At 41.3% G+C, this 23,698-nt stretch overlaps 1 protein-coding gene across 1 annotated transcript in view; it reads left to right on the forward strand.

Moving 5' to 3' along the window:
- Positions 1-23,698, forward strand: part of COL24A1 (collagen type XXIV alpha 1 chain) — a 261,918-nt gene that overhangs the window by 115,342 nt on the left and 122,878 nt on the right. Inside the window, exons 15-22 of the mRNA XM_069737975.1 lie at positions 8,611-8,664; positions 8,759-8,803; positions 9,040-9,093; positions 13,036-13,089; positions 15,758-15,811; positions 19,859-19,912; positions 20,114-20,167; positions 21,077-21,121. Of these exons, the coding sequence (XP_069594076.1) occupies positions 8,611-8,664; positions 8,759-8,803; positions 9,040-9,093; positions 13,036-13,089; positions 15,758-15,811; positions 19,859-19,912; positions 20,114-20,167; positions 21,077-21,121 (414 nt within the window). The remainder of the gene's footprint in view (positions 1-8,610; positions 8,665-8,758; positions 8,804-9,039; positions 9,094-13,035; positions 13,090-15,757; positions 15,812-19,858; positions 19,913-20,113; positions 20,168-21,076; positions 21,122-23,698) is intronic.

A 23,698-nucleotide genomic window follows, 5' to 3' on the forward strand; every position in this document is an offset into this window, starting at 1 on the left:
GTGAGTCATTGGACGTGGTATATCTCGATTTTTCCAAAGCGTTTGATACCGTGCCGCACAAGAGGTTGGTACACAAAATGAGAATGCTTGGTCTGGGGGAAAATGTGTGTAAATGGGTTAGTAACTGGCTTAGTGATAGAAAGCAGAGGGTGGTTATAAATGGTATAGTCTCTAACTGGGTCGCTGTGACCAGTGGGGTACCGCAGGGGTCAGTATTGGGACCTGTTCTCTTCAACATATTCATTAATGATCTGGTAGAAGGTTTACACAGTAAAATATCGATATTTGCAGATGATACAAAACTATGTAAAGCAGTTAATACAAGAGAAGATAGTATTCTGCTACAGATGGATCTGGATAAGTTGGAAACTTGGGCTGAAAGGTGGCAGATGAGGTTTAACAATGATAAATGTAAGGTTATACACATGGGAAGAGGGAATCAATATCACCATTACACACTGAACGGGAAACCACTGGGTAAATCTGACAGGGAGAAGGACTTGGGGATCCTAGTTAATGATAAACTTACCTGGAGCAGCCAGTGCCAGGCAGCAGCTGCCAAGGCAAACAGGATCATGGGGTGCATTAAAAGAGGTCTGGATACACATGATGAGAGCATTATACTGCCTCTGTACAAATCCCTAGTTAGACCGCACATGGAGTACTGTGTCCAGTTTTGGGCACCGGTGCTCAGGAAGGATATAATGGAACTAGAGAGAGTACAAAGGAGGGCAACAAAATTAATAAAGGGGATGGGAGAACTACAATACCCAGATAGATTAGCGAAATTAGGATTATTTAGTCTAGAAAAAAGACGACTGAGGGGCGATCTAATAACCATGTATAAGTATATAAGGGGACAATACAAATATCTCGCTGAGGATCTGTTTATACCAAGGAAGGTGACGGGCACAAGGGGGCATTCTTTGCGTCTGGAGGAGAGAAGGTTTTTCCACCAACACAGAAGAGGATTCTTTACTGTTAGGGCAGTGAGAATCTGGAATTGCTTGCCTGAGGAGGTGGTGATGGCGAACTCAGTCGAGGGGTTCAAGAGAGGCCTGGATGTCTTCCTGGAGCAGAACAATATTGTATCATACAATTATTAGGTTCTGTAGAAGGACGTAGATCTGGGTATTTATTATGATGGAATATAGGCTGAACTGGATGGACAAATGTCTTTTTTCGGCCTTACTAACTATGTTACTATGTTATGTAAAGTCCCTGCAAATGGTGATTCCGTCCATATCTTTGTTTAATGAGTCAATGTCATCTTTTTATAGAAATCCATTGGCAAATTTTTAGGTAAATGATTTGCCAGTGCGGGGGGGTTTATCCCTGCAATTACAGCTCTCCAGCCTCTCTCACTCTTTTCCCACCCGGTCGGTCTTCTCTATGACCTGAGATTCCGTACAAGCACTGTCATTCCTGGGAAGATTTTGTTATGACCTTCCATCGTGTGTGACCACAAATGATAAGCTAACACCAAGTGTGGGGCACTCATAGAACACCTAGTTCTGGCAGGACTGGTTCCCATTGAGAAGCATTGCTTAATTGAAAGTAATACTTCCCCCCGTGTGCCCATTTGAAGGTAATAATGCCCCGGGGGGTGCACCAAACACTACAAAAATTGGCTCTCTGAACCATCATGCACTTTAAACTTTGTCCGCACACTGCAGATGTGGACATAGTTGGATGTGGCACTTGCCATATGTACAGGCCACTTGCCTGAAGTCTTAGCCAAGTGCTCTGGATGCCAGGTGCTATTGACAGCAGCTGACTTATAGCCTTACAGCCAATGCTCCATGCATACAAGTATACAAATTATCTGATGTCAAGAAAAAAAATGACGTACGATTGGCGCATCCCAATAAAATCTTCAAGCTTTATTTCATATCCAAAGGATTAAAAGTTCCACATGATAATAATAAGACACATTCAGAGTGCGTTTTATTATCATCATGTAGAACTTTTAACCTTTTGGATATGAAATAAAGCTTGAAAATTTTATCAAGGTGTGCCTATCCTACCTCATTATTTCCTTTGGATGCTTTGTGTGGGTTCGCAGCACTAGACAAGGCCATCATTTATTTATTAAGTACGGTGAGAACTTTTTCTCTTTTCAAGTTGTGCAAATTATCTCCTGTGTGACCATTGGCCACCATCAATGAATCTGAGGAAGGAAACTCTTTCCAGTGCAACCCATGGTCAATGTCCTACCCATAAAGGAGCTTTAGTTAATTGCAGACAGAAAACAGGGGTTTCCCTAAACTAGAAAACCGCTTTAAATTATCCATATTATGAGATCTATCCTACATGAAAGCTGATAGAAATCCCTCTAAAAAACCCGACCTGACGCCCTGTAGTAGGCATCACATTGAAATGTTTCGCACTTTCTCTGAAGCTTTCCAACGCTCATTGTTGGTGTCCCACCTGCTCCTTAAAAGATCTTTCACAAAATAACGTCTCTCTTCCTGTCTACAGCGAGTCTTGCCAGTTGGCATTCCGCCTTTTTCGCTTGTTGGACAATTGACACAAATCAGCCTGGAACATTTTGGTTTTAGACAATAGAGCGTTACCGAGCTGCCAACACTAAGCCGCTATCCCAGCTGTAGATCTTAAGAGTCCCGTGATTTATTGTAGAGCGTTAGCCACAGTTCTCGGCTACCGAATCTGAACGACTTGTGAAATAAATACTTCATCTCCATATTGACCCCGCAAAGTGCCAAGAATCTGATGAACGGGGGGGTGCTTGGAATCACTCAGTAAAGGCTTTTATATAACACCAGGGGGATTCAGAGACCCCGTTTAGGGGTAAGTAGGAATAAAACATTCTCATTTCATTAAGTTTACTATCTTTTTCTCTTCTTTCAATGGCAAGAAATATTAGATCACTGTTAGGACTCTGAGATCTCAGAGCGTCTGTCTTATTTCTCTTGTCATTGACTGGAATTGGTAAATCAGGAGCCCAATAATTCATAATTGAAGAGTAGAATCCTGTTCACACCCTCATATTCACCTCCCAGACATCTTCATTGAAAGTAACTTTTATTAGTAGTTACTAGAGATGAGTTACTCCAATCAATGCAAATCGAACTTGTGTGGAATTTTTAGAAATTCACTGGCATCGCCAAAATTCTATCAATTTGCAAATCGACTCTTTTGCTAATCGTTAAAAATGTCTGCAGCTAAATTACACATTTCAGAAGATTGCATCAGCCAGAGAAGGAACACATGGCTTCGGGCAGGTTTTTTCATAATTCTTTGGAGCTATGACATTACATAATATCGCACATTTCATCAGGAGACACTATCATAGCCCGTATAAAAGCTGAGGCAGGAAATGCAGCAGCTTGTGAATCTGGATAGTAAGAGGACATCACAGTTCAGTAGAGATAGGGAAAGAAAGCCATAAAACAATAAAAAAAAAACTGCACAAATAGTGTGTGACAACACAGCAGTGAAGACGTCAGTAGGACCATACACATTTGTCTGGGCAGCTGGAGGCTTTGGAGTACTTTCAATTTTTGGCAAACTTCTGGGCCCCATGGCTAAATCTGTAACAGGGTCTCCTCTTTACCATGTGCCATTTTTAATACTGGTGTCTTATGGGACAGATGGACCTATGGGCCACCCCAGGAACCGAGGCCACTTGCAACTCCTACCTCTATAGCGATAAGTTTACTGTGATGAATGTAGATAAGACAGATTTTTCAAGGGCAGACATAGCTGATAATTACCTATTGTTTTACTCTTACATCACCCCCTAATTACTCACCTTCCACCGCCTTTCCCGCTCCTTGCGACGCTCTGGTGACCGCTCCATGCAACCGGCAGGATCCGGTTGCAATGATGGTATGCGACAAGGACCTGCCATGACGTCACGGTCATGTGACCGCGACGTCATCACACCCTGGGACCGGAAGCTGCCGCACGGTGACAGAACTACAAGGGGCCCTCGGATCGGAAGGTGAGTATGTTTATTTTTTATTTTTTAACCTGTGACATACGTGGCTGGGCAATATACTACGTGGCTGGGCAATATACTACGTGGCTGGGCAATATACTATGTGGCTGGGCAATATACTATGTGGCTGGGCAATATACTACGTAGCTGGGCAATATACTACGTGGCTGAGCAATATACTACGTGGTTCTGTGCTGTATACTACGTAACTGGGCAATATACTACATGGCTCTGTGCTGTATACTAAATCGCTGTGCAATATACTATGTGGCCTGGCAATATACTACGTAACTTGGCAATATACTACGTGGCTGGGCAATATACTATGTGGCTGGGCAATATACTACGTGACTGGGCAATATACTACGTGACTGGGCAATATACTACGTGACTGGGCAATATACTACGTGGGCTGTGCAATATACTATGTGGCTGGGCAATATACTACGTGGGCTGTGCAATATACTATGTAGCTGGGCAATATACTATGTGGCTGGGCAATATACTATGTGGCTGGGCAATATACTATGTGGCTGGGCAATATACTATGTGGCTGGGCAATATACTACGTGGGCTGTGCAATATACTACGTAGCTGGGCAATATACTATGTGGCTGGGCAATATACTATGTGGCTGGGCAATATACTATGTGGCTGGGCAATATACTATGTGGCTGGGCAATATACTACGTGGGCTGTGCAATATACTACGTAGCTGGGCAATATACTATGTGGCTGGGCAATATACTATGTGGCTGGGCAATATACTATGTGGCTGGGCAATATACTATGTGGCTGGGCAATATACTACGTAGCTGGGCAATATATTATGTGGCTGGGCAATATACTACATGGCTGGGCAATATACTACGTGGACATGCATATTCTAGAATACCCGATGCATTCGAATCGGGCCACCATCTAGTTCACTTATATGCAAACTTGTAAAAACTTCAGTTATTTATTTTTTCTGGTGCCACAAGAAAACTCTTAGCTTTCCAAAATATCACATATGTTTCTATCGCACACATTGGAAGAAACGCCGTAGTCAGCAGCTGCGGCGGAGTAATGAGGAGGCTCAGCAGTGCCACCTATTGGCTGATCAGTACCGGACCATGTTCCATCTGTATTAGGCCTCATTCAGACATCCGCTTTTCACATACTTTGCACAATTCATGCTTTTTGCAGAGAGAACATGTACCCATTATAGTCTATGGTGCTGTTCACATGTCCTTGTTTTCGCATGGACCGTGTCGATGCCATCTATGCACACTCCATCTGCTATTTTTCACATTGTAAAGGGTAGGAGAAACTTTGCAAATTATTTTTTTTATCATATGAGAAAATCACTGATGAAGCAATGATGGTAAAAAGTAAAATTAACACACCGATAAAACTCTGACTCAAAATATTGATAAAAATTAGTCCCTTTCTTCAGGTATGGACTTCTAAAGGAGGTCTTGCAGAAAGATCAACTTGATGAGTCTGATGTACTTGCTTTTAAAATCCATGTTAGATTGACGGTATAATCCTGATATTAAGATAGCCATTATGTATCTCAGAGTGTACAGTTGTCAGTCTCTGTCCACCCAGCCTGAGTGACAGCTGCAGCTTGTACTGAACAGTGAGATTTCAGCAGCTGGAAAGAGGGACACTGAGGAACTGTCAGTCAGGCTATGTGGGTAGAAACTCAGCAGCAGGGAGGAGGGACACTGAGGAGCTGTCAGTCAGGCAATGTGGGTAGAAACTCAGCAGCAGGGAGGAGTGACACTGGGGAGCTGTCAGTCAGGCTATGCGGGTAAAAACTCAGCAGCAGGGAGGAGTGACACTGAGGAGCTGTCAGTCAGGCTATGTGGATAGAAACTCATCAGCAGGGAGGAGTGACACTGGGGAGCTGTCAGTCAGGCTATGCGGGTAAAAACTCAGCAGCAGGGAGGAGTGACACTGAGGAGCTGTCAGTCAGGCTATGTGGATAGAAACTCATCAGCAGGGAGGAGGGACACTGAGGAGCTGTCAGTCAGGCTATGCGGGTAAAAACTCAGCAGCAGGGAGGAGTGACACTGGGGAGCTGTCAGTCAGGCTATGTGGATAGAAACTCAGCAGCAGGGAGGAGTGACACTGGGGAGCTGCCAGTCAGGCTATGTGGGTAGAAACTCAGCAGCAGGGAGGAGTGACACTGGGGAGCTGTCAGTCAGGCTATGTGGGTAGAAACTCAGCAGCAGGGAGGAGTGACACTGAGGAGCTGTCAGTCAGGCTATGCGGGTAAACACTCAGCAGCAGGGAGGAGTGACACTGGGGAGCTGTCAGTCAGGCTATGTGGGTAGAAACTCAGCAGCAAGGGAGGAGTGACACTGGGGAGCTGTCAGTCAGGCTATGTGGATAGAAACTCAGCAGCAGGGAGGAGTGACACTGGGGAGCTGTCAGTCAGGCTATGTGGGTAGAAACTCAGCAGCAAGGGAGGAGTGACACTGGGGAGCTGTCAGTCAGGCTATGTGGGTAGAAACTCAGCAGCAGGGAGGAGTGACACTGAGGAGCTGTCAGTCAGGCAATGTGGATAGAAACTCGGCAGCAGGGAGGAATGACACTGAGGAGCTGTCAGTCAGGCTATGTGGATAGAAACTCAGCAGCAGGGAGGAGGGACACTGGGGAGCTGTCAGTCAGGCTATGTGGGTAGAAACTCAGCAGCAGGGAAGAGTAACACTGGGGAGCTGTCAGTTAGGCTATGTCGGTAGAAACTCAGCAGCAGGGAGGAGTCACACTGGGGAGCTGTCAGTCAGGCTATGTCAGTAGAAACTCAGCAGCAGGGAGGAGGGACACTGAGGAGCTGTCAGTCAGGCTATGTGGGTAGAAACTCAGCAGCAGGGAAGAGTGACACTGGGGAGCTGTCAATCAGGCTATGTCGGTAGAAACTCAGCAGCAGGGAGGAGTCACACTGGGGAGCTGTCAGTCAGGCTATGTGGGTAGCAACTCAGCAGCAGGGAGGAGTGACACTGGGGAGCTGTCAGTCAGGCTATGTGGGTGGAAATTGAGGAGCAGGGGGGGGACACTGAGGAGCTGTCAATCAGGCTTGGTGGATGGAAATTGAGCAGCAGGGAGGAGGGATACTGAGGATCTGTCAATCAGACTTGGTGGGTGGAAATTGAGCAGCAGGGAGGAGGGATACTGAGGAGCTGTCAATCAGGCTTGGTGGTTGGAAATTTATACAATTTGTCATTATACCATACAGTAAAAAAAAATATACACTAGCACATACATTTCTTTTGAACATGAGAGCCTGTCAGAGGGTTGATGGATGGCAGTCAGACGCATACATTTTTTTCACATTAAATACCCCCACACCATACATCTCAGGATATCATGTTGAAGTTAATGAAGGACACATTTGTACATTTGACCTATACAATGCCTAAACTTGCATTTGACTAGTGATGATAATCCAAAGTAAATCCAAACTACCCCACTAAATACATGTCTTATGTCTTCACAGGATAGATGATAAATGCATGATCACTGGGGGTCCTACCTTTGGCACTGGTTAGAATGCTGGTAGTTTGACCCCAGTGATCTCACATTTTCCAACTATCCTGTGGAGATTTGATAAATGTGTTTAGTGGGATAAAGTATATTTTGAAGAAAAATCTTTTAGTATTCACATAAATTGTGTTTTCAGTGGGAAGTGGTATATTTAGAGTTAAAGTATCCCTAAGCTTTGTGAATTTATGAAAGGGAATCCCTCACCAGATTTTTTTTACATCAGCATAAGGTAGGGACATAGACCCTGATACCAGTGATGTATCACTTAGATTACTGGGTGCAGCATTTATGATGGAATCACAGATTTCTCTGCTGCAGATATAGCAGAGCTCGGAATCCTGAACCCTGTATAACCCCGCCCACACCACTGATTGGACGCTTTCTGTGTACACTGTGTATTGACTGAAATCTTATAATCAGTGGTGGGGGCGCGGTTGGACTAGGAGGCACAAGACCTGTAGTGATAATCTTCTGCTGATAAAACACTGATTGTCTTGAAACAGCAAAACGCAGCCCAGTAAGAGACACATCGCAGGAATGAGGATCTTTGCCCCCACATTGTGCTGCTCTCAAATTACATAGCAAAAACCTGCTGACAAATTCCATTTAAGCCAAATTGTTGTCTTGATCTTTACTTAAGTAAGGAAATAAAATATATTCAAAATATATTTTAATGACGCTCCTTGGCTTTTGGAGTGATTTTGAAGTCGTGTGACTACTTTTCAGCTTTGGAAACATTGGAGACTTTTTGGTCTCCTGTCCAGGACTGACCTCAGCTACTTTAGTCTCAGTTTATGGCTAGCTTTGGAACCCGACTAGTTTCGTGTTTGGGGAACGGAGAACCTGGTAATCTGTCACCTGACTTCTTTAAGTTACTGAAGTGCCAAAGAAAATATAATAAAAGTATATTAGAAAATTATTTTTAGGGATTCTTCATGAATGTTGGCACGGTCACTCAAAAAAAGGCAATCTCATCAAACTTCAAAGTCCCAGAAATGAGATGGAATCGTCCAAAATTACTGTAAATCCATTAATGTTGCCAGCAATATATTTAGCATCTAGTATACCCATAATATTATTCTTATTAATTGTAGGGGTTTTTTGCGTTATAGGGAGAAGTGGGGCCAGTGGGACCATCCGGGCCGCCTGGGATTCCTGGTTCTCAGGTATTCTGTGAACCATCCATATTGGATCACTTTTTAGCTCATGTGACCATAAGAACTAAAAGCTATATATCTCTTTTGTTTTTTTCAATTCTAGGGCCTTCCAGGAATTATGGGGCAACCTGGACTGAAAGGTGATAAGGTGATCTAAATATTTCTATTATCAGTGTGAATATTATCACATAGAAAATCCGCACTTGTAAAGTTAATCAAATTTGTTGAGAGTATAATTGACTTACAAAGTTGCCGACTTGGCAGAATTTCGGAATTTTAATTCTTTTTAATTCCTGAGAATTTATACAACTGTTGCTGCCAGCGAACCTTGCACATTTCTCAGCGTCCTTGTGATTATATGACTTATCGCAATATATTATTTAGGGTGAAGTCGGATTCTCAGGGGAACCGGGCGAGCCGGGCTATCAGGGAGATAAGGTATGTTTCACACCATTTTTATAGGAATACCATATTTATTCCCACACAATAATAATAATTTGATCCCAGGAGGCTGGTGGTATCTAATGCAGATACTTTGTCCAACTTGGCCATAAATCCACAACCCATTGTACTGAGATCGATTTGTACGGCTTACAAAAGCATCATTAATACAAACACATTTTTGCTAACTAAAGTCCTTCAGCTAATTATTACCATTTGTTGATATAAATTAGGATTTTTGCCTATAATTGTCTGCAAAAAATGCAGAAATACATTTAATACAGAAGAAAATAAAATATATTTTGGAGAATGCTGAAGTGGTCCTGTTACTTGACGTACGGTAAATATGTATTTTTTATCAGGCATAAATGCAGCTATTCTCTGGAATCTGTTTTTTTTTTCGTATTCCTGCGCCTCTCCATTCCTAAAATATGGCCCTGTCTAAATATATCATTTTTGAAAATGTGGATTAAAAGCCGCTCTTCTCCTGAATCCGTCATTGTTTTTCTTTTGCTCCTGCACCTCTCTGTTCCGGAGATATGGCCCTTTTCTTCCCTGTATATAAATCTAGTCTTTTTAGCCAATAGGGAATGGTCTTCAACTTTTTCTCTGTGGGCGTCGTCATGAGGGTTAATGCCCCTTTGGCTAAAAAGACTAGATTTATATACAGGGAAGAAAAGGGCCATATCTCCGGAACAGAGAGGCGCAGGAGCAAAAGAAAAACAATGACGGATTCAGGAGAAGAGCGGATTTTAATCCAGGTTTTTAAAAAAATTACACATTTATTGCAAGTCTAAGGTTCGCTTTAAGAAAAAAGCAGGAGATATGTATGTCTCATATAACCAGTTACTAATCAGGAGTCCCTAGGACCAAGTCTTGGGTTCCCCAGAAGATAAGAGATGTAAGCATTACCTCTCCTAAAGTATAGATGGCAAACTAAATTTAGCATCATAAATACTTAGCATGAGGATTGGCAAATCTATCAATAAATCTCAGCCATGATCTATTGTAAAATGCTTTATGGTCTCCTACACCTAGCTTCCTGGAGGGAGTGGAAACAACTTTTAGAGCTTGTCCCATGATAATAAGGCTGGAAATCATTGCCATAGAATATTTTGATGATGCTGTGGACTTTAAAAGGGTTTGCTTATAAAAACATTATATCACACATCCTTTTTCATCTTCGGACCCTTACCAAACACAAGAATGGAGGTCCTGAGCCTCCTAATTCTTCTGAAAGACATTACGTCACACATCCTTTTTTATCTTCTTGGGTTCCCTTACCAAACATAAGAATGGAGGTCTCGAGCCTCCTATATCTTCTGAGAAACATTACATCACACATCCTTTTTCAACTTCGAGGCCCTTACCAAACACAAGAATGGAGGTCTCGAGCTTCCTATATCTTCTAAAAAACATTACATCACACATCCTTTTTCATCTTCAGAACCCTTACCAAACACAAGAATGGAGGTCCTGAGCCTCCTAATTCTTCTGAAAAACATTACATCACACATCCTTTTTAATCTTCGGGGCCCTTACCAAACACAAGAATGGAGGTCTCGAGCCTCCTATATCTTCTGAAAAACATTACATCACACATCCTTTTTTATCTTCTTGGGTTCCCTTACCAAACACAAGAATGGAGGTCTCTAGCCTCCTATATCTTGTGAGAAACATTACATCACACATCCTTTTTCATCTTCGGACCCTTACCAAACACAAGAATGGAGCTCTCGAGCCTCCTAATTCTTCTGAAAGACATTCAAATTCAAATTCAAATTCAAATGAGCTTTATTGGCAGGACTAAGTACATGTTAGCATTGCCAAAGCATATGGTAAAAATACGGGGGTGGGGGAGGGGGGGCATATAGAGGTCCAGGGAATATCAAATTCCTTTTAGAGGATAGGGGATGTTTCCAGGGTGGGGTATAGGACATTACATCACACATCCTTTTTTATCTTCTTGGGTTCCCTTACCAAACATAAGAATGGAGCTCTCAAGCCTCCTATATCTTCTGAGAAACATTACATCACACATCCTTTTTCAACTTCGAGGCCCTTACCAAACACAAGAATGGAGGTCTCGAGCTTCCTATATCTTCTAAAAAACATTACATCACACATCCTTTTTAATCTTCGGGGCCCTTACCAAACACAAGAATGGAGCTCTCGAGCCTCCTAATTCTTCTGAAAGACATTACATCACACATCCTTTTTTATCTTCTTGGGTTCCCTTACCAAACACAAGAATGGAGGTCTCTAGCCTCCTATATCTTGTGAGAAACATTACATCACACATCCTTTTTAATCTTCGGGACCCTTACCAAACACAAGAATGGAGGTCTCGAGCCTCCTATATCTTCTGAAAAACATTACATCACACATCCTTTTTCATGTTCGGGACCCTTTCCAAAGACAAGAATGGAGGTCTCGAGCCTCCCATTACTTCTGAGAAACATTACATCACACATTTTTTTTCATCTTCCGGACCCTTACCATACACAAGAATGGGGGGCTCGAGCCTCGTATATCTTCTAAAAAACATTACATCACACATCCTTTTTCATCTTCGGGACCCTTTCCAAACACAAGAATGGAGGTCTCGAGCCTCCCATCACTTCTGAGAAACATTACATCACACAACCTTTTTCATCTTCGGGACCCTTACCAAACACAAGAATGGAGCTCTCAAGCCTCCTATATCTTCTAAAAAACATTACATCACACATCCTTTTTCAGCTTCAGAACCCTTACCAAACACAAGAATGTACGGTAGGTCCCGAGCCTCCTATATCTTCTGATAAACATTACATCACACATCCTTTTTAATCTTCGGGACCCTAACCAAACACAAGAATGGAGGTCTCGAGCCTCCTATATCTTCTGAAAAACATTATATCACACATCCTTTTTTATCTTCTTGGGTTCCCTTACCAAACACAAGAATGGAGGTCTCGAGCCTCCTCTATCTTCTGAAAAACATTACGTCACACATCCTTTTCATCTTCGGGACCCTTACCAAACACAAGAATGGAGCTCTCGAGCCTCCTATGTCTTCTGAGAAACATTACATCACACATCCTTTTTTATCTTCTTGGGCTCCCTTACCATACACAAGAATGGAGGTCTCGAGCCTTCTATATCTTCTGAAAAACATTACGTCACACATCCTTTTCATCTTCGGGACCCTTACCAAACACAAGAATGGAGCTCTCGAGCCTCCTATGTCTTCTGAGAAACATTACATCACACATCCTTTTTTATCTTCTTGGGCTCCCTTACCATACACAAGAATGGAGGTCTTGAGCCTCCTATATCTTCTGAGAAATATTAAATCACACGTTCTTTTTCATCTTCTTGGGTTCCCTTACCGAACACAAGAATGGACGTCTCGAGCCTCCTCTATCTTCTGAAAAACATTACGTCACACATCCTTTTAATCTTCGGGACCCTTACTATACACAAGAATGGAGCTCTCGAGCCTCCTATTTCTTCTGAAAATCATTACATCACACATCCTTTTTCATATTCCGGACCCTTACCAAACACAAGAATAGAGGTCTCGCAGCGCCTACTTCTTACTGCCTTGGGAAACAGCAAGTCAGTACAGGTGACAAAAAGAGTACTTGGCTATCTTTGTGAATCGAATAGGCTTGTAGTCAAGCGGTAGACTGCATGTGCGACTCACATGGGAGACTCAGGATCCCTGTTCTGTCCATTGATGACATTTATTACCTTATTTTATCGCATACTCTTTAATTGATCAAAAGAAAACATCTTATTATATGATCAATCATGTCATAATACAATTTTCTGTGATGTTTTTGGATTACTTTTGTTTTAGTTTTATGGTTTCTTTGGTGGTTTTTAACCAGTTTATTGATAGTATTGTATACATTAATATCCCTCAGTGACTGAGTCTTTTGATTTTAATAGGGTACTCTGGGTTTGCCGGGACCTCCTGGATTGAAAGGAAAACAAGGACCCCCGGTATGTCAGCCTGTTTTAGTTTGCAAGTAAGATCAACAATAGAATGCTATTGAAATATGTTTATCATCAGTCTTGTGTATGAATGTCAAATGTGGGTGGAATACAATCAGAGATCGCTTAGCGGGATTGTCTCATGAACACGAGGTCAAAAATGACCACAGGTTATGAAAGTTTGTAGAAGAAGAGGCATTTCGAGGTGGTTTGGGGGGAATTTCTGGGCATAAAAGATTAAAATGTCCTACGATTTGGGATTTAAATGTTAAGAGGTATGAACATGTAGCTTCTAAAAGGACAATCCAGATTAATGCAATCTAAGTAAATAAATGTGTACATGTTCTATGCTAAAAATCAGAACATTGTAAGTGTGCATTTACCATCGCTAATCGGGAATGAGCTTTCCCAGTATTACTCTTCCCTGATTATCCGCTCAAAGCACTCATTCATCAGGTAAAATTATTTTTAAGCTTAAAAATTACCATTCTCGGCAGCACATCACAGCATCGAAACAGGACATGTGCTGCCGAGAACAATGCTATTTAAAGTGCACAAAAAGACTGTATTAACGATCGTTCTGTGGGCATGGGAATTGCACTCAGTCTGTAGTCACCAGCTATTAGATGACTGCCGATCGGATTACATGTAGCCAGTCAGCAGTCACAATTTGCCAGTGGAAATGCATCATAAGTCTGCTAACATTTTGTATTTTTATCCCATCAGTGGAAAATGTCAGTAGTATTCCTTGATGCATGCCTTCGACAGAAGCCTTCAGTATCTGATGCTGTATAGGCATACCGTGGCTTACCTTGGGCATTGACTTCCCTGTATTTTGGCAACTGACTCCCATTGTAATGTTGGCCAATGTGTCAATGCTGTATCATGCAATAAAAAAGTGATGCCAATGTATTCCAGCCTAGAGTATGCCTAAAGGATGGATTTTTGGCCAAACACTAGGTGCATCATTTAATATGTTCAACAATACCATACATAATGAAAAGTGAACCGCCACCAATCTGATCAGACTTGTCAAGCTGTTTATACTCTCATCATTCAACCCTAAAGTAACCAGATATACTCTATATACTGTACCATGACCACAAAAGTCTACTGACCATCAAATCAAGTACGATCACTTCAGCAACATTCCATGGGATCCATAGGTGTAAAATAAGTAAATTAAGGCAAAATTTAGGGCAGTAGTTTTACAGGAATGATAAATGGGCAAATGAGACTGCTGAGATGACAAGGTTATATTAATTGCTGGTGAAGAAAAACAAAGATTTCCTATAAATATTTAATACAAGCATCTAGTCAATTGGGCCAAGCCAGTTCTTTGGTCACTTTTAGCAAGATCTCCAGCAATTATCTCGGTGTCAGTATGATACAGTTGACAATATTAAAAATCAGGACAATCCATCCGATACTTCCTTCTGTAATCCTTCTCCCCCCCCCCCTTTGTTGTAGTTACAGGGGCTGAAATGGGTCCCACCATCCTCTCCATGAAACGTTTGATATGAGCAGGGCTGACAAGGTTGTTTCTGTAGACTGATCTGCATTATTAAAAATGGATGGTATATACATTTTAGTTATATACATGTCCTATTTGTCTTCAGTGCAACAGTACACGGCTATTGTCACAACTACACATACAGTACATGTGTCTGCTCACCATCTGTTGTACTATTACTCACCTGTGAAGTTTTATGCACATACAGATGTAGCAAAGGTTACCTTGACTTGGCACTGGAATATCAGAACCCAAGAAAATATTATATTCGACACCTAACTTGATATCAGTTAATAACTTGTGCGATGGTAAATAGTCTAAATCCTTTTAAGTTAGATACATTACTGTGACAAGTTATCAAGATGATGTGTTTTAAGTCATGATAACCTTTGCTACATCTGCATGTTACAAAATAATTACTTTTTCTTCTATTGCCACTTTTGAGTACTTTGACTCTTTCAGGATGGACTTGCCTAAGGCAAAATCCACTGTGCATTTTCCCAAAGGCTCCACATCCGAAATCTACGACTTATTTTTGCTGATATCCTGGTGTATGCATGCAAAAGATTAGTCTTTATGTAATTCAGTGAGCTTAATCCATGACTTTCCTAAATAGAAAGCTAAAAAAAACCTAACATGCTCATTTTTCCAACAATTTTTTTTTGCCGTGCCACAAACAACAAATTTTCTGTTTTGTGTTTTTTTTTTCGTTTGTTTGTTTGTTTTCTGGAACATTTGTAAGATTTACATTTTGCATTCTTCTAAGGCTTGGATCTGTTCAACAGATCAAACAAAAATACCATTCTTTCCTATAGGGACAGTTGGAAAGGAGCTCTTGGCCTTCCCCATCATTGATAAGCCACCATCCTGCCACAGGCCTGGAAAGGCTGGAGACCCACGTACCCACAGCATCTTTTGCATCCAATATTGCTTTTCATAAAAACTATTTTTTTATTAACAGATGAGTGTATCAACCGCTCTCATTGCTAGTACACATATGTCGTTTTGCCAAAATGATTTTCGGCAGCACGTCTCTACTTGGGCTTATGCAAACAATGAGATTTAACAAATATTATGAACGGAAAAACAATTAGAGAGAAGAAAGAAACCGCTTAAAATAACAAAGCACATGAAGTTTTAACAATTTTTTTCCCTGTATTTAAGGGAAAAGTTGGAGATCGAGGACCACAGGGATTGCCGGGCCCCGCTGGACCGGAGGTAATAGCTGCCGATATTCATATACAATAACAGCGCAATACATACACCACCTCTGTATCACCACTCAAAGGGTTAGTCCCAACAATGAAAGCTATCACCTCTCCAAAGCCAATAGAATTTACCGATAAGTGAGGGTCCAACTGCTGGGATCCGCACCGATCCCGACAACAGGGCTCCAAAATGTCCTGTTAGCATACCACCAGGTTATTGATTCTCTATGGGAGAACAGTGAGAATAAAAGGAGTGGTGCCACATATGCAGGGGCTGCAGAGCCCTTTTTCAGATTGGTGGGTGGGGTCGGACCCTCACTGATTTCTCAGATATCCTTTGAATGTTAGGAGGAATAACTCTTTAAAATGGTTACTAAACTAAATCAGAACTGTATATATGAGGCATATGCAATCATGGGGGAGAAGGATATAATAAAAGCATTCAAGAGAATCTGTTTGCTCTCCTGAGATGCTTGTATTCCCTATTAAATAGGGAGTGTCACAGCTGGTACTGGGTGTGTACGCAATAGAAATCCGCAGCACTCTGTATACCCTAAGATGTGCGCATAGATTGAATATATGAAATTTGAATCTCATTACTGCTGTATAGAATATACTTGATTGGCACAAATTGGCCAATTCGTGAAAGCCCGCTTGGAGTCCCACTGGTTGCTGCCAGTCCTGAGCTGATGGCACTGCTGGACATCTTCCAATTTCAAAGGAAAGTAAGCATGTTATGTCTTTCATCAGCTGCACTACATATCCTTAATTTACAGTCTTCAACGTTGCCCATTTCTTGATGCTTCTTCAAAAGAGGTGCACATCCTGAAACCCTGGCCTGCTTTGAAATCATGGGGAGAGACCTTGTTGATGCAGTATAACTACCTTGTGTTTTGTTGCTGTTATCAGTTTTGCCATGGTGTATGACCTGTGACATGAAACTGTCTTCCACAACATCACCTTTGTAGCAGAGTTTGGCTGTTCCTCAAACGGTTTTAAAGGTGTTATCTAGGACTATTTTTTCACCAGGGGCCTAAGAACTAACAGGCAGATAGTTGCGAACTACCTGCGCCCAGCGCCAATCTCTGCAGGCACAGAGCGATCACAGACATGGAGCAGCTGAATTGCTGGTAGGAGCGGTCGGTTACCATTGTGAGCTTGCGCTGGGTACAACAGGCAGGTAGTTACCTCTGTTAGTTTTTAGTTCATGGAAAACAATAAATTAGTCCTGGACAACTTATTTAAGCCTCCTACACAACTGTTTCCATTTAAGCTAATGGCTTGTTTCAACCTACATATGAAAATGATCATTACCACCAGTTTGATTTAATTGGTTGCTCATACACCTGAATATAATCCTACAAAATCCCTGACTTTGCCTTCAAAACAGAATTCATTCTTTTAGTGCTTTCTATTTTGTTCATTCACATTGCATTTTGTTCATTTATATTAAACTATTAATACTTCTATTTTTGAAAGAATTCTTACCTTCGAGCATCTTTTCCACATCTGCATACAACTTGTGCACAGTACTTTCCAAAACATAGGAACCAATTCTATAGGTTTTGCCATTTTTCTGGCGTAAAAATATTTGCACATCTCGAAGTTGCGCAAAAGTTTTGCCATTTTCCCACTAGTCCGAGCTCTGGCAACTTTTCGAAGAGTTGGCGGAGCTCATCCACAGTGGGGCATGGTCAAACGCGCCCAACAAATTCATCATAATTTACGCCACAAAAGTGGAGTAAATTACGGTACACGAGAAATGTACTACACCTCCCGAGTGGCGTATATTTCTGGCAAAGGCAAACGGCAGATGAAAGATGCCCGAAAATTCAATAAGAGGTGTATGTCTCTCAATGAATTTGGTGCATCTCACTGTTCATCAAGACTGGACTACAAAACTCCAGTCTTGATGAACCAGTCCCATACTGTAAAATAAAAAAGTATATAAGTATAAAATATTTTTTACTGCCGACCTTCCAGAAGAGCAAACACATCCTCTTTGAAAAATACTGAAGTCGCCCCACCCCCCCAGATCCCAAGTGTAAAATTGCGGGGAATATAGCACAATAGATACCATTCATTTGGTGAGCGTAGAGATATAATCATAATATGTAGTAAAGCAGTCACCATACGCTCCCAGGTCTGAGGGAAACCACAGGGAACCTTATAGGTGACTTACTGACTTGCATTGGGGCCATTTTCTGCTTTAAATCAACATTTACGACAATTTACTGAAGTGCAGTTCTGGTATTTCATTCCTCATTGATGGATGGGATGTGTGATAGTGTAAAGGTCTTTGTTTAAATAGTTCTCTGATATTGCTGCTTATGTCAAACATGTGCACGTCGGTATAGTTTACATTACTCCAAGCATCCTTGATTAGTTTCATTCGGGCCAAGTTCTCCTCCCAGGTCACGTTGATTTGTTCATTTTCGCACTAGAAAAATTTGGTATTGGCGTAGCGATATTGGCCGTAAACTCTGCGTCTGGTTATTTTCTCATGCACTTTTTTTCTTAAAGTTGTAATCTGCTAATTCTCATACATATACAGTGGTGAACTGTGGATATGGATATGTTTGTCCGGTATAGAGATGGCTACTCTTACTTTGCACCTGTACACACCATTTTTCTGTTGGGAAGTGACAGTCAGTCTTTTGTTGTTTGTATATTGGCTGTCGGACTGAACACTCCACCCACTATCTTATGACGGTTTTAGTTGCAGCACGATCCTACCTACCCATAAATGCAGGCTTTAGTCTATGAGAGGATTCACATTAGATAGGTTCCCAGCAAACGGGAATCGCCTTGTCGTTGGCTGCTGGGCATGCATGAATTGGCCAAATTATGTGCTAAGTGTCTCCATTTTTTCTTATTATCTAGAGCAGTTCAAATTTAATATATTTCAAGTTTACATGCTACAGCACTACAGGGTGCTACTTTATTTGTTTGTAACTATTATTTTAACACTATATAAAACTGTATTTTTGGGGAATTGTAGGACACTATTATTGGGTCACCTCTTGGCAATATTAATTCAGCACTTTAACTATGATTTCAGCACTGTAGGTCGCTGTATCGACCTAATATCTTAGCACTGGATTGAACTATGATTTTAGCACTGTATGATATTATTTTGGGGCACGGTATGTCACTATTATCTGTTTAAATGCTATAGCACTACAGAGTAAAACTTTATTTGTTAGTTATGTATAGATATGGCTACTCTTAGTTTGCACCTGTACGCACCAGTTTTCTGTTTGGAACTGACAGTCAGTCTTTTGCGATTTCATATAATAGTTACAGACTTAACAAAAAAGTTGAACCACACGATGACATAAAAGGGGCACCTGCTGAATATATAGCAAATAATCACAAATGTTATTGCACATAGATGAGGACAAAACGCAATCAAAACACTTGAGAACCAGAAATCAGTGCCATATCCAACAAAAATGGCAAACGTTGGCAGTTTCCTTTGCTAAAATACTTTAGGACCATACAGTGCTGAAATAATTATCACGTACAAAGCTAAATTAATAGTGCCATATAGTTACCATTAATTCTACTGTACAGGGGTGAAAAAAAGGTTTCATGCAGTGCTAAACTAATCGTGCCATACAGTAACCAAATAACAGCGCCATACAGTGCTCAAATAATAGTGACATTTATTGAGACAAATTAGCACCTGTCACTAGTGGATTGACGCAACAGGTAAAAGTTTATGTTCCTATTGCATGGAGGCATTTTAAACTGATTTGATCCCCTCCAACCGCAGAACATTTGGGCCCTTGAATCTGGGTGCCACAACTAGAGGGAGCTGGAGAGCTTACTGCACACTGTAAGATCATTCATTTTAATGCAATCAGCTCCTTGGCTCCCCCTATTGGTGGTAGTAGGCAGCCAAAAGTTTATTATTTAACTTTGTGCAGTTTACAAAATGCAAATGAAGAAGGACATTCACCACAAGGCATTATAGTACATAGATAAAACATATTATTATATCATCCTTATTTTATTTATTTTTGTACTTTTTTTTAAAATATTTTTTACCTAGGGTTTTCCTGGAGACATTGGTTTGCCTGGGTTAAATGGACCTGAAGGACCAAAGGTAAAAGCTAAGATTCTTCCAATCTGTATGCTATCTTTTTTAACGTTTTCATTTACACCTATATTCCTGCCAAAATAGGTGTATTTTCCATGGCCTTTTTCCAAAGCTATAACATAGTACCTGACATTTGCCAATTCCTGAGGACATTGCTCGGTGTAAGCCGTGATATAAAAGTCAGTGGTAATAAGTATTTTTTTCTAGGGTCTTATTGGAGACAGAGGGCCTCCAGGTCCGCAGGGTCCAAAAGGTGCAGAGGTAAGCCAACCCATTTCCCCAAAAGTTACCTAGCCGTTAATTGTCATCATCACAATGTCTTCTGAGGCTTCCAATATTATTTAGCTTCCACAAATTAAAGTAGAAAACAAATTACTTATACCTTAGTACAAATTCTTCACTATTGCGTCTGTGATGTTGGTGCCTGCCCATTGTGGTCTACAAACCTGTTTACTTAGGCACAAATACCAAAATCAGGGGTGGACTGGTCATTTAGACATTAGGTCAATGGCCCATGTCCAGATGGGTCCCATAGCCTTTGTGTCACTTACAACAATCCTTTAAGGAGGACCTGTCACCAGGTCAGCAGTATTTGCCTTGATTTTATTCCTAATGTTTTCCTGTACATTCTTCTTTTTAAAATCCGCCCTACAGTTTCCCTAGAGATGGCCTTTTTTATTCAATGCTAATTTGTATGGTCTTTAAAAAGGGAGTGTTGCTGACAGGCTAATTATGCAGAGCAGCCTAAAGACACGCCCCAGAGGATCCTAGGAGCCACACCCCCTTGGTAGATACCATAAAAAATTGGTAGTATGTAAAAATGCCTATATCTCTGGAACTGTATCGCAGATTGTAAAAAACAAAATAACAGAATACTCAGGGGAGCCGGGAGAAAAATCTAAAATAATTTTTTACAGTTCTTTAAAAGGTAGTTTCCATACGTAAATATTTTTCACCCATACACTAGCTAAATAATAAATGTCTGATCACTGTGGGCGGGCAAGGAGAAGGGACTGGGAGCTTGTGGCCTCCAATATTAGTGATCTTTGGGGATCACAGAGATCAGAAATGTATTACTATCAAATTAAAAGATAATAAATGCCTATTGTGGGTAAATTGTACTCCTGTGCCATGGCTACAATCTGTGATTATTGTATTTATATTTCACAGGGAGATGAAGGACCTCTGGGACCTCCCGGTGGTCTTGGACCAATTGTAAGTTTATCGAATACCCTGGTGTTGTATTATGTCTAAATGACTCCAAGTTCTCTTACAAGTTGTTATGTATAATATTCATATTAAGTAAATCTATGACCCAAATAGACTGACGGCTCTATAGAGGGTCTGCATACGGATGTTAACGGGTCATCCCTGCCCCGCTGACCTCCCGACACGGAAATGAGCAGAGCGGAACTAAAATCTTTTAACATTATTGGATTCATTCTTCATCAACAGAGTTACTGTTTAAAAAAAAAAAGAGGAAATCTGGAACAAATTGATGCTTTTCCTTACACCAGGGCTTTAAGTTACGTAATTATTAGTTATTTCATTATTTTTCATGGTCTTCATTACTTTCTCAGTTTCAAGCTGGATTTCCTAAACGGCTTCTATTTTCTTGTATGAGGACCACATGTCCTTCCTGTTAAGCTGTTCTTAGCCTTCTGGATATCCATGGAAATTTGGGATGAGCTAACTCTTAAATATAGATCAAAGCTATGTCAGCCATCATGGCAAAGTGAATGACCTCCTCCTATTTCCGGGACATGTCTAATTCTCTGGCTTGGACTTATCTCCAACATTAAAAAAGATGCAATATAAATAGAAAGCTAAAAATATACGGAAGTGGAATTTCCTCCGTCCATTTGTGTTTTGATGAGTCCTCCACTGCGTTGCGTTTTGTTTAGGCCATTGGTGGAGGACAAGTTGTGTTTCTAGTAGGATTATAAAGTCGATCTGTTGGACTTTTCTAATATTAGTCATCCATTTCACCCATTTTGGACTTTTTTTGGGTTCAGATTGCATAAAAGTTCAAAGGAATGAACCTTGGGTTCTTAGAAAGCCACCACTGTCATGGTAGTCCTAGGTTCTGCTGGTTAGACCTCTTCTTTACCAATATCTAGTACGGTATATATTGTACAAAACCATTGTATTTTTACCTATACGTAGTCCCACAATGACGCTTGAAAAGCCATACATGTTATGGTGATGTCATGGTCCATTACGGTCCATTTATACTTGGAAATTTTTATATAAGTTCTTCCCAAAATTGGCAAAAAATCTGTATACTATGCATGTAAATGGGGTTTCCGCAACCTTAATCACATGCTATGGCAAACTTCCTTATCTAGAAGCAGCATGCTACTTATTCCTGTGGATTCTGAAGAAGCGGACAGAATGGCCGCACGTGGAATTAGCCCCACGGCAATGCAAACTAGGCAACAAATACAAGTGTCAGCCTTGATTTTTTGGTTGCAGATCAAGTAGTGAAAATACCCTCTTACTATGCTCGTATAACAGGTAACAGGAAACTTCTCTGTTTAAAGGGTTTGTCTGGACTTAAATCCTCACAGTGCCTGCTGTCAGGATTCTCCTACACCAGCGCTTGGAGCGGGCGGCTGTGTGACCACAAGTATATGATTTGCATATGTCCGGCCACATTCCGACTAGTCGTGTCCGGCCTCTCTCAACTCACTTGTATTGAGTGACGCCGTGCACGTCTAGTCAGCACGTGACCACATTTATGCAAATCGCATACTTGCTGTCACGCTCCTGGTGCCTGAGAATCCCGACAGCGTGCACACTATGCACTGTAAGGACTCACAAGTCTGCAGTCATAGACTTGAAACCCAAGCCTGGGCAACCGCTTTAATGTCATTACCTGTTTTGTGTTCAAGGTAGGCATGGAGTAAAACTAGAAGAAAATCTGATCTTGCACTGAAAATGCCCGAGTTGTTAACCAGAATGTATAAAAAGGACGCCGCTCTTCATAAGTCTGAGGAATAAGATGAAGGGTCTAGGACACACAAACGCCATTTACTGCTGAAGAATAATTGCAAAATGACTCTATCTTAGAGAGCCCAACAAAAATGTCATAGGAACAACACCGTATGCACTACCCGAAGAGGTGCCCAAGTAGGGTCCAACACCATATATCAAGAGAAAATAAACTTAGGCACTCAACTTTGCGGAATTTTGTGATTTAATGTAGTCATCAAATTAAACGTTTCGGCCACAATAGACGGCCTTCTTCAGTAACAATGTGCAGGGTTAGAGATATGCGTGAATGACCGCATGTAAAGGTGTCCCACACCAGCACTGTAGCAGAGTGAATCTGCAGGGAAGCGAAATGTCCAAAGACCGGGTAACTGGTAATGCATGGGAGCCCAGGTGGGCGGCGTGCCGGCGTGGCAGTCAGAGACGCGGTATCCACCGCTAGTCAGAGCTCGTGGGACACCTTTACATGCGGTTATTCACGCATATCTCTAACCCTGCACATTGTTACTGAAGAAGGCCGTCTATTGTGGCCGAAACGTTTAATTTGATAACTACATTAAGTCATAAAATTCCGCAAAGTTGAGTGCCTAAGTTTATTTTCTCAACAAAAATGTCATGTCTTGAGTGTTCAAAAATTAAGGATATTCCTGGATGGTGAAGGTCAACCACATGCCACTCTCTTCGGCCAAGACCTTTCGTTACACTGCCAACAAGGTGAAGTCTGCAGAAGAGAATGGATCTCCATGATAACTTCGGAAAAGTAACTCCCCAAACTTTTTATTTTTGCAGTGGGGTGTT

The sequence above is a fragment of the Ranitomeya imitator genome, chromosome 8 (genome assembly GCF_032444005.1).
Source record: "Ranitomeya imitator isolate aRanImi1 chromosome 8, aRanImi1.pri, whole genome shotgun sequence".
In the NCBI taxonomy this organism is placed as follows: Eukaryota; Metazoa; Chordata; class Amphibia; order Anura; family Dendrobatidae; genus Ranitomeya; species Ranitomeya imitator.